The following is a 15,555-nucleotide window of genomic DNA, read 5'->3' as shown; positions in this document are numbered from 1 at the left end:
CAGGCCAATCTGGAAGAAGGATCATAGATGATTGGTGGACTTCCATGCGGGCGATATATGCCACACATGCCACGCGATAGGGCTATAAAGGGTTCAAGGGAGGAGGCCATGGCCGGCACCTGCTGGTCTACGGCGCTACGTCCGGCTGGCAGGACGGGAGCAAAAGCCATCAACAACGCGGAGCCGGGCGCTCGCCCGCCCTCTAGCTCGAGACATTGTGTCTCGGCGCCTGGTCCCCCGCCGTGGAATGCTCGGCCACGATGTCTTTGAACCCAATCTCCCTGCACTCGTAGAGCTCGGCGATATGGCCTGATTCGATCTCGTCCCAGGCACTTGGGTCTGGCGGATGGGATGATCGACTGGAGAGGGATTCAGATCAATAATCCTGAGGGCCGCTTGATGATCCCTTGAGGGGAAGAGGACTTGTCCAGCATGTGCCGTCCGGTGTCTCTAGAAACATGTTGTCTGAGCCCATTGCTGACTTCTTGTTCAAGAATTGAGCCGGTTTTGGACGAAGGCGTGGAAAGGTAATCTGATTAGATGGATCCAAGCCCATCTTGGATGTCCTAGAGTCATCTCACCTTGTAACAGTATTACATTTCATCAGAAAACATTGAATCTGCTGGTCACTGCGGGAACGTCGCTGGTGTCCTCGGCTTAACGGCATCTGCATCTTCAGAAACATCGGATGCGGTTGGAGGCTCACCGCGCCAGCGGCTCTCTGCGCCTCGAGACGCGATCACCAACCAGCAACTGACAGGGCGGCTGTAACGGGTGTTCGAGTGTGTGTTCGACTTCGGATCCGGCGGGTGTAAAATGTTTTCGGAAACGCCAATGTCGATCCCCTGCTCGTAATCCCCGCTGCAGGCATCCAACGAATGGAGACGTCTGACAAGGAGAGGAGGATCTCAGGCTCGCACTGCTCGGTCTGAGACCCTTCAGCCAGAAGTGCGGTACCGTACGGCAAGAGTGAGAGGCAGCCGGGAAATATCCGACTCTGTGGTTGGCTGCACAGTGTTCGAATAGAGTAGGTATTTGCGGTGAAGCGGGCAGCCGTTGTGCCGTCAAAACGTGCTGCTGGTCCCCTGGATACTGCTCTGCAATTTGCATCGTGCGTCGTGGTAGGAATCCGGATGGTTTCGCCAATTGGGGCCAACCCCCCCAGCACCAGTGGCGGACAGTGGATTGGGCCAAGGGGTTTGACGGTGACCTCCCTCACCTGACGCTGTGAAAAATCTTACCGTCCCGCCTCATCATTTTCCCTCTACCATCGGTCGGGAGATCTCATGGATCCTGGTCCTGGGCGCCAAGGTCACGGTGCGGATGGTGTGACCCGTGCAGAACTGGCAGCGTCCCCTCAGTTGCGTCATAATGGGGCTAGCGTCGTTGTGTAGATGGGACAGGCCGGCTTGGAGTTGTCTGCTAACTTCAGCCTCCATCAGCAAGTGTGCCATGTTTGGCCATGTTGCCGCTCGGACGTCCATGATGATGATGTTGATGATGATAGCTTCAAGGTTGATTGAAAGCTTCGTGTACTTTAATTTTAGTTGGCAACCTGAGAAGGGCAAGTTCGGCGCGAGCTGCGTCACCTCCGCCGGCCGCATGCTTTGACAGTATCCTAGTTGTCCGTTTGGCGACGTTGAACCCTTGGCGACGCCGTGGCTCCGTCCAACTTCTTGGTTTGCCGATCTTGGCGCCGGATGGAATGCTGTCCGTTTCGGAATCGGCCTGGGACCGCTGAGCTAATTCAATTATTTGTGTCCGCACGCTGAAGTATTCCGGGGACTGAGCAGTCCAATCGGCCGACACGTCCTTCGCTGGGACCCCTTGCATGGGCCAGATGGAGGGGAATGCACCGCAAGGTACGGTTGGAAAGCACAATGCCGTGTGCCCATCTGAACTATTCGTACAAGCAGTATCTAAGCTTCCTTTGGCGAGGGAGGTTTTTAGGTAGTCGGTTCAAACCGAAGCGCGGTCCCAGAAGGCCGGGTTTCGGCTGCTGTCAGTGCTCGAGTCTGGTCTGCCCTATGTTGCACGCGCTGACGAGGCAGGCTTGCGCTGCGACGCCCTTTACGCAATGCCTTCTAGAAAGCAGAGAAAGGTCACCCCGGACGACAGATTAGGATCAGCGAGACGCTGCTTCAAGATGAGCAGACTGCATTACACTGTTGAGAAATTGAAGGGGACAGGACCGAAAGTGTAAAACATAGCTTTGCGTATTAGTTACCGGCGTCATTGGTTTGTAGTTGGCGAGGTCAACTTGATATCTCGTTGTTGTGTGTCTGAAAGATGCTGTGATCTCTAGACCGCCATGGTCATTAACGTTCGAAATACACTGGCGAGAACGAACCGTCTTCAGGTGAGAGGATTGGCGGAAAAGGGACAGCGGATTGTAGGACCTATTGTCAAAGCAGCCCGGACTGCTCGTCAGATGGTGACAGCGCGGCAAGACTCAGACGCCCGTTTAGGACGTCTTGAGCTGATCCAGTTAATCAAGGCTGGCCAATCTAGAGGCAGCCATCGCGGATCGTTGCTGTCTTGGGTCCTCAGGATGATGGCTGGGCGGGTGGTGCAGTCGGCCGGTCAAGTTGCCAAATCCACCGCCCATCACACGGGCATCCACTCGATTGGCGAACAACTACTGTTGACTTGGAGCACAGTATGAAGGGTCTTCATTCCAGTTTTGTCTTTGTCCGAGAGGTTCTCCCAAACCGTTTCTCCGTCTCTCCCCGCACTACAGGAAGGACCCTTTACCGCCCAGAGTTGAGATGGCATGCATCCTAGGAGTCGGCGAGACAAGCAAGACAAGATAATTTCTGCAGCTGTCTCTGCGCTCGTTGCTCCTATACAGGATACTACGCATAGCGCAGCAGGAATCGTGTGTCGCGGAAACAGCCGGCCGTGTCCTATTGGTTACTCCATATTTCGGCTGCCACTCCGTCTTTCGAGGTCGCCGAGAAGATGGCTTACTCGAGCACGATATTTTCAGGACGACAGGGTCTTTGAGAAGAAGCCATCGCGCCGTGCGGCACGCAACTTGGTGGTTGCTTGCCCGCCGGAATTGCTTTTGGGGCGCCAGTTGGCCCCCAGCGTCGGATAACCCGAGTTCCTTATTGTCTCGGACTCCCTATTCGTGGTGTGAAGGATGACCACTGTGTGCGTGCGAGCATCTATGTCTTCACACGCTACGTAGGTATTCATCTGGATCGCCTTGTGGATTCAGACCAGGAGTTGGAGAGTCAGGGTGCGAGGTGTTTTCAGGTCAACACGACACAAAGAGCAAGGGTCCAGAGCAGCAGTTCAGAGCTAGGATGCCATTCCCCTACTAACGAATTATCAGCCCGTGGTAAAAGTTAGTTCCCCGCGTAGGCAGCTTGCCAGTGCTTTCTTAGACCAGCAGGTAAGGCCAAACCTTGGCCAGATGACTTTGCAAAGTGCACTGACAAGCTCTGTGAGTGCATGTCGTCTACGTAAGGCTTGCAAGTTGGGACGAGTGACTCTGCTGTGGTAGACTTGCTCTTAGCTCCGATGATTTTGATCTATCGAGAAGATTGAGTGTCGGAATCTGGCTTGTCTGGGTTGCATGTCGCCTATTAGCCCGAATTTTGTCGGCTAGTCGAACCGGGGAAGTCCTGACAGGTGCAACACACGACACGGTCAGAGAGACGCGGATGGTGAGAGTGTGGTGGAGACGGTAGATGAGGTTGAAGTTGGTAGTACCCTATGCCAACCTGAGGCACATCAGGTGGCAAGGACGGTATACTTATTGGAGCCTTTAGGGATGCTGTCGAAATGTTCGGTCTGGTCGGTGGCGAGCCGTAGCTATCTTTGGACCACCTGTTTGTGAGCACTGAGGTCGTCTGCATGTTGAAATTGGCTTGATGAACCATCGGGCGACGAGGAGGGCAAGTTGAGGTGGTGGTGGTGGTGGTGGTGGTGGTGGTGCCTGTTCTGTTAGTGTACCGAGGTACTCCCGGGTTGGGAAAAAAGCGTGCATGCAGGGCTTGTCAAGGTACGTAGCTACGTACTGGTCACACCGTCAGACGTCTTGCCATGTTCTGAGGACAGTATGAGGTCATTGTTTCCGACACGGATCATCAGTGGGCCCGCGCAGCCGGCAGCAACTGGAGACGTCCCAGGTGTGGGGTCGGCTGCGGACCCGAAATGGACGAATCCCACGAGAGGAGAAAAAGGACACACTGTCACACTGTGGACAAGGGCTGATCCACGATTCGCATGTCTCTTGTCCCCATCGCAGCTTAACCACTTCCAATGCAACCGCAGTTGGCACAAGGGCCACGAGCTGCGCGAACTGGGACCTCGAATTCGACAATTCGCGACTCGTCGACCAGGGCCGGGGTCCATTGACAGTCCAGGGCTGCCAGATTGCCAGTTGCCCCCCCGCCCCCCTCTCCCCTCCGAAAGGTCCTTTTACCGTGTTTAATGAGGTTTCCTGGGTCGCAAATTCGCATACACAGCAATACGGCACTAAAATCACATTCACATTTCCCGCTTCCCACGCGCTGCTTCAGCCTTTGAGATTCGAGATTCGGGGGCTTCAGGCGTCAGGCTTCTCCCCCGTCCGTTGCCCGCCGCCCCACGGCCCAGGTCGCTTTTCTGCTCCTGGAACCTGCCGCCCGCACCGCACCCGCGTTTCCTTCCCTTCCGCGCCGCGCAGGAAATGCAGCAGGACCAGCCGATTGAGATTGAGACAACTCGTCCGCTTGTTCCCGTTCTTTTTACGGTACCCATACCCACTGGAACGACTCGAACGAGGTATCCGTAAGGTACGGGCAGTGGACACAGGCACAGGGTCACCGTCCTCATGCTCGCCTCTTCTCTCCACCCAACATCTCCAGTTCGACCCATTTGGCTCGACGGTATCATCCACCATTCCCAGGACTCAGAAACTCAGACTCGAGAAGAATCAACAGATAGATCAGGAAAAGAACACTCTCTTTGGCACTGAGGAGTCGGCGCCTTCTCTCTCTGATACATCGTGCGCGGACGTTGGAAGGATTAGCACAGGCCAAAGTTTCCCTTTTTCATCAACCTCAATATCGGATCCTGCCAGGCTCAATCTCAACACTACCTTAGTACCTCAGGCTACCCCTGTCAGTCTGCTCCCGCGGCTTTCTCTTGTTTAAGGAATCACCTCACTCGCATCTCTCATCGCCGTGATCTTATCGAGCCGCCCTCCCAGTGAGTGAGTGCTTCTTTGTACAGTTCAAGCCGAGTCTTTCCTCTTTCCCATGGCGCTCTGGGTTTCTGACTTGCGATAAGGTAGCTGGTTGAAATAGGAAAAGAAGGGTACAAGCCATCGAAGACGGCGGCGGCAGTGGCAGCGGCAGCACGAGCGCGAACGCCAGCACCACATAGCAATCCATACCGGATAACCTATTCGTCCCTTTGAACAGCGACTTGCATATGAGGCAGCGCGCTAATCACTCGTGGACACCCAACACCACCACCGCAATCTCGCTCGCACGTCAGGCCAGCACCAGTGCGGTGCTGCACCGCGCATCCCAATACCATCCCACCGTGGCCGCGGCGCTGCACCTCTCGACTGAGTCGACTCTTCCCATCTGAATCTCTCCCACTTTCGGACCCCCAGACGCACACACACGCAGGCCGCAGGCGACAGACGCAGAAGCAGGGCAAGCAGAGCAGTCAAAAACCAAGCATATCCAGCTCACCCCCATTCCCTGTCGCCGCACCCAAGTCCACCACACGTCCACACCCCCTCATCCTTGCCCCCTTCCCACACCCCCGTCCGTCCCCGTACCTCCCTCTCCCTCGTCGGCCGGGTCCCAGTCGAGTACGAACCAGCAGTACGAAGTACCAGCAGCGCCAAAAAACCAGAACGAGCACCAAAGACGCACCAGCCAGGTCCTGCTCCACGTCGGGGCCTGCCATCCATCCATCCATCCATCCATCCATCTGGTGCCCTGCGCCAGTTCCCAGTTTCCTAGATCTCGTCTTTTCGACTCTACGAAACCTCAACCTCTGCTCAATCGAGGCCGGCGACCCGTTCCAACGTCTCTCACGACTGCGCCCTCCCTCGATTCCAGCGCACCATACCGAACAAAGCCTTTTGGATACACTTCGGCCGCATATCCTCCTCGAGGACGCTCTGCTGTCTTAGATCCCTTACTATCTACTTTAGCCCCCATTCCCCCCAGGCGACCGCATCCGGATACCGTCACATTGCTACGAAAGCTTCGGTGGAGATTGGCCTATTCTCACCTCACGCCCGCTCCTATTCCAAATCCTTGGACTCGTCTAGACTCTCAATCCGTTCTGCAACGACTTGTACACGAAGAATTCTTTCCGAAGCAACGGTTGGCCTGTTCAGCAACTTGGAAACCGCTTTGTACCGACCTGTAGTCCTGTCGAGATCGCCCATCGAACGACTCAACGACCTACTCATCGTCGTCTACATCGCCCCGATTGACGCAACAGGCGCGCATCGTCTATCAATCTCTCTTCCTCGATCTCGGCGCCCATCATGCCCGAGCCCGATAATGTCGCCGCCCAAGGTGGTGGCAGCAACTCGAGCGATTTTGTAAGCCCGCAAGCCATGCTTGAGCTCCATCGAAATGCTGTAAATATTTTACTGACTTACTGTGCACAGGTTCGCAAACTCTACAAGTTCGAATACCCCTCGATATTGGCTATTCACTGCCTGCTAACAGTTGCGATAGAATGTTGGAGGACCCAGCCTATGCGAACATTGTTAGATGGGGAAACGAGGGTGACACTTTCGTCATTCTGGAGGTGCGCTGAACTCGAAACATCGCGGTGAAATAATGCATCGGAAGCTGACATGCTACTGCTAGACTGACAAATTCACCAATGACATCCTCCCAAAGCACTTCAAGCACAGCAACTTCTCAAGCTTCGTCCGACAGCTAAACAAGTATGACTTCCACAAGCTACGTCGCAACGACGAAAACAACGAATCGCCTTATGGGAAGCAGGTAAGGGACGAAACACCTTAGGCCGACCCTATATCGCTGACACCGCAGGCAGGCGTGGGAGTTCAAGCACTCGGCTTTCCGTGCTGATAGAAAAGACAATCTGGATAATATCAGACGAAAGGCTCCAGCTCAAAGGAAAACACAGCAGACGGAGGACCAATTCACTACTAACCAGTCCATCAATCTGCTCCAAGAGACGCTATTTGCGCAACAACAGCAGGTGCAGGCACTGCAAGAACAAGTTGCCGAGATGGCGCGGACCAACAAGACGCTTGTCCATGAAGTCCACACCATGCACAAGATCATCGACGCCCAACGACAATCGCAACACGAGATGCTCAACTTCATGTCGCATGCCGAAGACAGAATGAGGGGACAACGGTACCCTGGACAAAACCCGCAGATGAACGGAGGTGCCATGGACGATCAGCCCCCCGAGCTTCGACGCGCGAGAGAGCTTCTTTCCAGCGTAACAACCAACAGCGGTTACGATCGAGAGCTCGAGAGGCTCAACGGCATGTACGCGCAAAGCTCTCCGCCTGATTCCGCGTCGTCTCTCATGTTCCAGCCTGGCAATGCTGGAATGCCACCTATGCTTCCTGAGCACATGAACATGCGCCACCTCGTCTATCCTGTAGGTGAGAACGTAGGCATCGACCCATTGTCCCAGGATCACTTCAACAATATCCCATACACGCTGAATTCTTTGCCAATGAACGACTTCCAGGCTCCACCCGTCGTTAAGCCGGAACCCGGGCCGGCAACGCCAGCTCCCGCCGCTGCTGCGCCAGCACGGCCGCCGTCGACGAACGATAAGGGTCTGTGGGGCAACAAGAAACCGCGAGTATACTTAGTCGAGGATGACAGGACGTGTTCGAGGATCGGTTCCAAGTTCCTGACACAGATGGAGTGCATTGTCGAGCTTGCCGTGAGTCTCTTACCTTTGCTTTGCCGGCCAGTCCTGGCGGTGGTACCCATGGTTTGGGATACTGATTCGTGATAGGAAAATGGTATCGACGCCGTCAACAGATGCAAAGAGGTTCCATCTGGCCATTTCGATCTCATCTTCATGGATATTGTCATGCCGCAGATGGATGGTGTATCCGCGACACAGCTCATCCGCGAGGTTCACCCCGACGTCCCTGTTGTCGCCATGACCTCGAATATCCGCCCCGAAGACATCAGCCACTACTTCAACTGGAGTAAGTTGTTATAAATAGCACTTGCACACGCGAACGACATATACTAATCTTTGCGTTCATCAGGCTTGAACGATGTGTTGGCCAAACCATTTACCAAGGAAGGCATGCTGCGCATTCTCCGAAAGCATGTGCCGCACCTCCTCAAGAACGCGCCACCAGACGAGCTCGCCGTAGGCCACGGCGCTGCTCAGCTTCACGCCAACAACATGACGGCGCCACCGATAAACCCCCAAGTCAAGTTCGACTCCACGCCTGGCCAGTCACCAGCGACAACCGCGTCGTGGCATTCGCCTGCACAGATGCATCAGCCATCACCGAACGTGGCAAACATCGAGACAGGCTACCCGATGGCAAACACGGCGCAGATGGTGATGACGCCAACGTCCGCTCAGCGACCGACGTTCCATAACATGCCTCCTGGGATGCAACAAATGCGTGTGCCGGATCATATTGTCGGCGATGACCGACCGGAGAAGCGCCAAAGGTTATACGGACCGCAAGGCGGATACGCCTAGACGGGATTTGTGGGTGCCACTAAGCAGTCTTTCCTTCCATCGTGCACAACGGTGTGATGACGGGGTGTCCTCGAGCAGGTGCTGAACATCGTATGAAGTTGAAGAGGAAGAACACCAGCCTCCCTTGCGCGTGAATTTCTCATTGTCGTCTTTGAATGCTCGGGGATTGGCCCACGACAACTGTCTTGTCTCAGAAAGAGTAGGACGGTTGCAAAGCAGTCGATATTGCATTCCGAACATATACCCCTCAGGAAGAGCGACTGATGATGTCCCAAGAAAGGACATGTCGCCAATTGGGTATCGATCGGCATGGGTTGGACGAATGGGGCGGGATCGGTGACAACTATCCGACCTTGAGAGGAGAGATTTGGTGATCGGAGTTGGTGGAGTATCATGGTTCGCATTTCTGAACCGCAGGTGGTTGAAGGCGAATTTGAAAAGATATCTGCTGTCAGCTATACGGGGTATATGTTACCCATCTTCATAGATATACCTTGCTGTTTTGCTCATACTTGAGAAAGGACTTTTTGAAAGTGATGCTGAATGAACAAGGACGAGTCGAAAAGTTGCGGGATGGCATGCTTTTGGTGATAGCAGCAGCACTGCCCCTGGTTGTATGTCAGCACGGGATACTCGGACCTGCTACGGCGAACACAGTGCCCTATGGATAAGCAAGATGCTTGATCCTTCCGTAAGCCTCCACTGTATAGAGGGTGCTGCTGCCTCTACAGAGTACCAAGACTGAAAACTCTTGGCCAGAGACGGAGCCCAGGCTCAGGTTCACGCCAGATCTTAAGGGTGCAGGACCCCCCGATCCATGCGGGTACGGGTACGGGATAGGCGCGCAGTTTGCAGTTTGCAGGCGGGAAGCTTGGGGATGGTGGTGTCTGTGTGTGGTGTTGCAGTTACGGGACGGTACGGCGGTACACCCCGCATGGGTTGGGGGGGAAGGGGGGCAGACGGGATGGGATGGTCGATGGGCGAGGTCTAGGCCCGGCCGTGTGGCGCCCGGGTGGTCTGATGTGCCGGGGTCCCTGCCAAGGAGGTCCGGAACGGTCTGGAACCTTTTTTTTTTTTTTCGTCTGCGTACCTTCCGCAGCGAAACTGCGTATTCCCGCGAATCCACTATCCACGAGGGACCGAGGGGGCCCAGATGAGTTTCGTCTGAAGGGTTACCGCTGTCCGATGCTGCTGCGCCTTTCTGGCTGGCCCACACTGTGACCGTCGGGATTCTTTGCTCCTCTTTCTTATGTGGTTTTTTGGGGTGGGCGGGTTTCCGGAGATTCGGCCGGGGGTAGTGGTGGTGGTGGTCATTGATGGTGAAAGTCGTCGGTTCGTAGGGCTGGTTAAGATGGGGGTTTCTGAGCTCCACGGAGGGATTGTCGATTTGTCCACTGTGTGTTTCATCAACCTCGTATCATGACTCTGAACCTCTGAAGAGATGACGCGTGGGAGAAGGCGACTCCATGGTGGATCTCAGCACAAAAGAGGGAAGACATCTGGAGAGATGATCCGGGAGATCGGCGGACGTTGGGGGCGGCGGGGAAAAGGATCATCGACCAGTGATCGTCTTCTGGGGTTTGACGTCGATGGAAGGTTGAAAGGAGGAAACAGAAGGGTGAAAAGGTAGGTATGCGAGAGAAAGCGATGCGTCTGATGTGGGAAGCCACGAGAGTTTATGTCTCCTGCAGGTTCTATCCGTACCATCTAGCCCATCGTACCTTGGACGACAAGATGGGATGGGATGGGATGGGATGGGACGGGAGGGGGGGGCTGGCGCTCGCTGGCTGGCCGGCAGCATGGGCCAGACTGGACCTCTTGTTTGTGTAAGCGGGCTTGTGCTTTTTTGAGCGTCCGAGGCCCGTTGATGGGAGAGTCCTGGCCAGGACCAGCCCATGACGGGGTCCATGACGAGCCCAGACTTTCCCACGAAGGTGATGCTTTGCTGACGTTGAATTTCCTTTGGTCGCTAAGGTAAGGTAGGTTTACTCGTTTGGCTGCGAGCCGGAACCCGACCAGACGAGATGAGACGAGACCAAGACTCTTCGAGAAAGGATGGGGATTCAGGGAAACGAACCTAGAGCAAGGTAAGCAGGTGGGTGAAAGGGTAGCGCCAGGTCTTGGCATGTTGCTCGAATGAAGGAAATTTGACATGGAACCAGAACGGGAAGTTTCCGTTTGTGAACTTCGTACAAGGTAGATAGATACGTGAGACTTGCGCTGGTACGAACTATGATTTTGTGACTTGCGGTTAGCGGGAAGAACGATGAAGTTTCGAGGCTAGCCTGGTCTCAATTTCTGGAAGTGGGATTTCTTACCGATTGAACAGACAAGCGTGGATAACTTAGCGTATTAATTAAACGGGATTCTGGGTGATCAACAGCAGGCGATGAAAGGCAAGGCGACCGCACCAAACGGTTCATTGCAATGAACAAACCACCGTAATCCGGTAAACCCGACGGCAGGGCATCGTGTCTATACTGTGCTACTGTTAAGTTTTTTTTCTGCATCCTGCAAAGGCATGGGGATGAGGAGGGGGCAGGGCACAAGGAAGAAAAGAATGGTTTCGTTACAAGGGAGGGGGGCCAACCTGGAGGCAGTGGAGGGGGGGAGGCTGCTTCCTGCAGGGTGCGGCTAAGTGTGGGCGAGATTGCGGTCCATGTGACGGAGGTGGTGTGAGTTTCTGGGTTGTTACACACACACACACACACATATGCAGACACGCAGACACACACTTACACGCACAAAGGCACTTACAGATGTATGCGAACCGCCTTCCACGGGAACTTGCAGCGGCCTGGGCCCAGCCCTTTTTCTTGTCGGATCGGTCTAGACCTTTTCTTCTTGTTCTTTTTTTAATTTTTTTTTGGTCTGATTCGGGGCGGAGGATTTGTTTCTCACTGTTGCTTCTTGTAGTTTTTCTGAGGCCGGGGTTATGTTGTAGTGCTGGATATGGTCAGGGGGCTTGTACTGCAGGTAGAGAGAGCGCGGCGAAAGAAAAAAAAAGGCGGCAAAACCAAGAGAACCGGTTTATTGGAAAATTCGATGCCGAGTAGAGGGAACAAGATTGGATAGACTAAGACACGTTTGCCTAGAACCTTTGCCGTCGTTCATCGTCTTGGCGCAGACGTAGCATACTGGCGATGGTTTTCTGAGATGTGATGGAGGATTAGAAAATGCTTATGTAGTGGGCCTCGGGCCGGGGTCAGCTCCTTGAAAGTAGCAATGTCGAAATCCCTCTCTCTGCCTACCTAGTTCAGGTCTGTTCGGGGTTCTTGTACCTCTCAGGCTCTCATCAATAAAAGGGGTGAGCATGTTCCAGCCAAGAAAACGTACCCAGCCGCAGATTCACTCCGAATACCAGCCCGCCGGTGCTGCCTGTCCCACCCAAAACAAGCTCGTGGGGGATGGGTCTTGGGCTATCACTCAAGTGTCTTGTGTTTGAGGCTGGCTGGATAGCCCGGGTGGGTGTGGCCCTGGAGAACCGGAGAAATCTCCGTGGCAATCTCCCGCCGGCCTCTTTCACCCCCTTCCTGAACTTGTGAGAGTAAATCTGCTTGCTTGAACTCACAAAGCAATTTCTGTGCGTTCTATGTGGCGAGGATTCTACCCAAGCCAATGGCAGGATTGAGGAAGGGGGAATTCGGTACTATGGTACAGCATCCCATTTGTCACATACACTCAATATCCCTCCATATCATTAAAACACATTTCGGCCCTGAAAATTGATGGCTTGTGTCTTGCCTGCCTACCTCGGTACCTATTGCCATCTGGGTCTTCCAACGGACTTCTCCCAAGTCTTCCGCCAGCCACGTAAGGGTTTAGAGAGTGCGAGATCCTAAGGTAGTTCATGAGAAACAAAAGATAGGTACCCCTCTACGAAATGAGAAACAAGAAAAAAGCAAAGAGATAGATACCCTAATGGTGAAAGATTCATCGATGACCTGATCGTCTAGCCTAAATGAGGATGGCATTTTCCAAGCCATACGGGTCTCTCGGTGACAGTTTACGAGACAGGTGTCAGTCACTCGCAATAAATCGTGTATTGTCACTGCCTACCTCCCCAAACGCCTCGGTACCCATTAGTAGAAAGGTATCGGAAACATACCGTCTTCCATTCTGCACCTGCACGTGTAAACGTGGTGTGGACGTTTGGTATTCGATCATAGTGAAGAGGGCCGTTTTCGTCTAATCAGAGGCATGTTGTGTAACGTCTTGGGGATGCTTCGCCATCAACTGGTTTATTCGGCAAGCAGAAAACCATGAAGTTCCAGCAGAGAAGCATGCGATTGGATCAAGTTTCACATTTTGAATGCTGGCCGCCTGCCTCTGGGTTGCGCCAAGGTAGGTAGTCCAAACCTTTCTCTCCGGAGTCAGGACTCGAGAGGACCATTGTAGAGGACATACACTTTGACATCTGCTATACAACTTTTGCATCGAAAGGAAGTTGCTCGAAAAAGACAACATGAGGATAGACCAGGTCATATGCAGGTCGCTTGTCACACGGCCGTATCAAAGTCAGACTGCATAAACCGCTCTAGATCTTACATCATGGACAAACACCTGTGGGCGACTCTTGATCTTTTGGCGCTTCGGTTCCCTTGTAAGATGACTTGCTAGCGACCCTACGAGTTTGTGATGCTTCCTCTAGTCTGTTACTCGTATCAGTATGTCTCAATGCGACCCCAAACTCTCTTCTGGTTCTACATGTAAGGAATTTAAGTCTTGCCGTCATGCAGATTCTCCTTCTTCCAAATATGAGACTATGGCAAGCCATCGATTCAGGGTCTGGAAATTCGTGATAATTTAACCATCGACGTCTCCACCAAGCCTGAAGAAAGAAGAAAAAACCAATTGGAGAACATGCGATTCTCCGACCTGCTTTGGGGGTTTCCCATATCATCCGACGGTCATAGAGCCTAAATTCTCGGCTAGAACGAATAAATACGGGTAACATACCCATAGGGTGAAAAACAAAAGGGAGGGCTCCAGTCAAAAAACAGACTAGCCTCGTACACAAAGCAAGCATGCAGTATCATGCACATCTTCGGAGGTGAGATGGGCGTAACTAGAGCCAATCATACAAAGCCGCTTAGTTCCAATCAACTTCCTCCCTTTGGTGTAACGGTCTGGACCACCAACCGGACCAACCCCGATGGTTGATGATTGGGAAACAAAACTTATCAGCCGTTTCAACGTGCCATTGCCGTGGACCATTTCCCTTCTTACCATACTGCATGCATCAGCCGCAAAAAGTAGGTAGGCCTCGGCATGCAGTGGCGTTTTACTTTGTTTGGTATGTTGACGTGCTGGGCCAAGGGGTTCGATCTTGGCCTTCGGGTGGTTTACTCCGGGATCTGGGGTTTTAAATCCGTGTAAGTGGTCTGATTTTTGGATACGAGGATGAACCGTGCGTGACGGAGTGAGTATGAAGAGGCATAAAATATTTGAAAGGGACGGGTCATAATTTCGTCGGACGGCCTTCTACCTATCTTGCTGGATGCAGTCTGGGCCTTGCGGCGCCGTGAAAGTGGCTAGCAGTATCATCTTTTTCAGATTCCTCACATTCTCTCCTATTCAAAGTACAGCTGCCCAAAATGCAGTGTGAATTCTTTACACAGTTGCTTGCAGGTTCTTATGGCCTATTCCCGGTGTCTGTGTCTCAACGTGTTGCGTATTTTCAGGTAGCTCTTGGTGGCCTCCTTCAAAACCATCGTTGCTAAAGCACCACCATGACCACCAACTTCTCTGCTTTCACGAGCTGTCTGAATGTACTCGTCTCTCTCTTGCCCATGCTCTCCAACATTAACAACGATTCTAGCGTATTTGATGAGGATTGCGTTGAGAATGAGCCGGCACATGCGCCCGTTACCATCTCGGAATGGATGAATATTGACGAACCGATCGCAATACTGTGCAGCTGTTGCAAAGGGATCGAGCGATTGTGATCTTTCAGACGCTATCAAGTGCTGTTGAAGGTTCAGGATCATCGAGTTCATGGCTTCGGAGATCTTGTTCGGGCGGATAAATCTGGTAGTGCCCACGAAAACGTCTTCGGTGCGGTAGATACCACCAAACTCTCTGCTACTGAGTATGCCGGCAGTTTCGCCACTAACACCTTTGACGAGTATAGCGTGTGTGTCTTTGATCAGTTGCTCGGTCATTGGCTTTCCTTCACGGACGAACTGGTTGATGATGTGTTGAAATGCAGCAGCATGCTGAACAATCTCCCTCCGGCTTCGAAGTACCTGGTGCTCGCCAGGAGGTACGTCTTTCCGTACTAGTGCTTCAAGCCGAACCTGGTACTCTTCTGTTCTATAAGATGTCTTAGTAAAATGTCTTCAAGATAGTGCAAGCTATACTTTTGCTTACCGCTCGGTGTACTCCACGCCTGCGTTGCCTTCGAATATCATCATGCAAATCTTCATGGTGATATCAAGGCCCAAGCCCTTTCTGGACTTTACATTGGAGGAGTAAACCGCCTCTGCCATCTGCTGCAGGAGAAAACTCGCGATGTCGTCTCCTCCATTCTTTGCTTTCCCCAAGATCTCTTTTACCTCGTCCATGATTCTGGTAACAACCGAGAAATGCTCAGAAACGTCGACAGGTTGGTCTTCAACCTTGGGGTCCATAGCCCAATTGTCTCCATAAACACGGTAAAGATCACTCATTCTCAGAGTAAGGTTTGGATTTCTGCAAACAAAATTTAGAAATTGCATCTCCAGCAATTCAATTTCCAATGGTACTTACTTTGGCTGAGAGGAGGAGCTGCTTGACTTCAAGGTTTGATTGCCTCTAATGGTAGGCGGCCAGCTGTATCGAAAAGTCCCACGAAGCAATGACTTCTTGACGCTTGAG

At 53.0% G+C, this 15,555-nt stretch overlaps 3 protein-coding genes across 3 annotated transcripts, besides 1 other annotated feature; 1 reads left to right on the top strand and 2 right to left on the bottom strand.

Annotated features, from left to right (window-relative positions):
• Positions 1 to 739: 739 nt before the first annotated feature.
• Positions 740 to 1,096, bottom strand: CCOS01_07507 (uncharacterized protein; the record flags this gene model as incomplete). The annotated part of the gene is made up of 1 exon (XM_060455671.1): positions 740 to 1,096. A coding segment is annotated over one exon (357 nt), but the record flags the coding sequence as incomplete, so codon positions are not given.
• Positions 1,097 to 6,508: 5,412 nt separating this feature from the next.
• Positions 6,509 to 8,697, top strand: CCOS01_07506 (HSF-type DNA-binding protein; the record flags this gene model as incomplete). Its single annotated transcript, XM_060455670.1, has 7 exons — positions 6,509 to 6,565; positions 6,635 to 6,651; positions 6,705 to 6,777; positions 6,840 to 6,980; positions 7,033 to 7,908; positions 7,984 to 8,182; positions 8,246 to 8,697. 7 exons carry the CDS (start codon positions 6,509 to 6,511, stop codon positions 8,695 to 8,697), a joined length of 1,815 nt encoding a protein of 604 aa, XP_060313562.1.
• Positions 8,698 to 12,897: 4,200 nt separating this feature from the next.
• Positions 12,898 to 12,963: a sequence feature (Short protein (CCOS01_07505, KAK1527243.1) was converted to a misc_feature.).
• Positions 12,964 to 14,339: 1,376 nt separating this feature from the next.
• On the bottom strand, positions 14,340 to 15,368 carry CCOS01_07504 (fic/DOC family protein; the record flags this gene model as incomplete). The annotated part of the gene is made up of 2 exons (XM_060455669.1): positions 14,340 to 15,012; positions 15,070 to 15,368. 2 exons carry the CDS (start codon positions 15,366 to 15,368, stop codon positions 14,340 to 14,342), a joined length of 972 nt encoding a protein of 323 aa, XP_060313561.1.
• Between the last annotated feature and the right edge of the window lie 187 nt (positions 15,369 to 15,555).

The sequence above is a fragment of the Colletotrichum costaricense genome (genome assembly GCF_030867565.1).
Source record: "Colletotrichum costaricense strain IMI 309622 chromosome Unknown Scaffold_7.1, whole genome shotgun sequence".
NCBI lineage: Eukaryota > Fungi > Ascomycota > Sordariomycetes > Glomerellales > Glomerellaceae > Colletotrichum > Colletotrichum costaricense.
The sequence above is the reverse complement of the archived record's forward strand: the minus strand, read 5'-3'. Positions and strand labels throughout refer to the sequence as shown.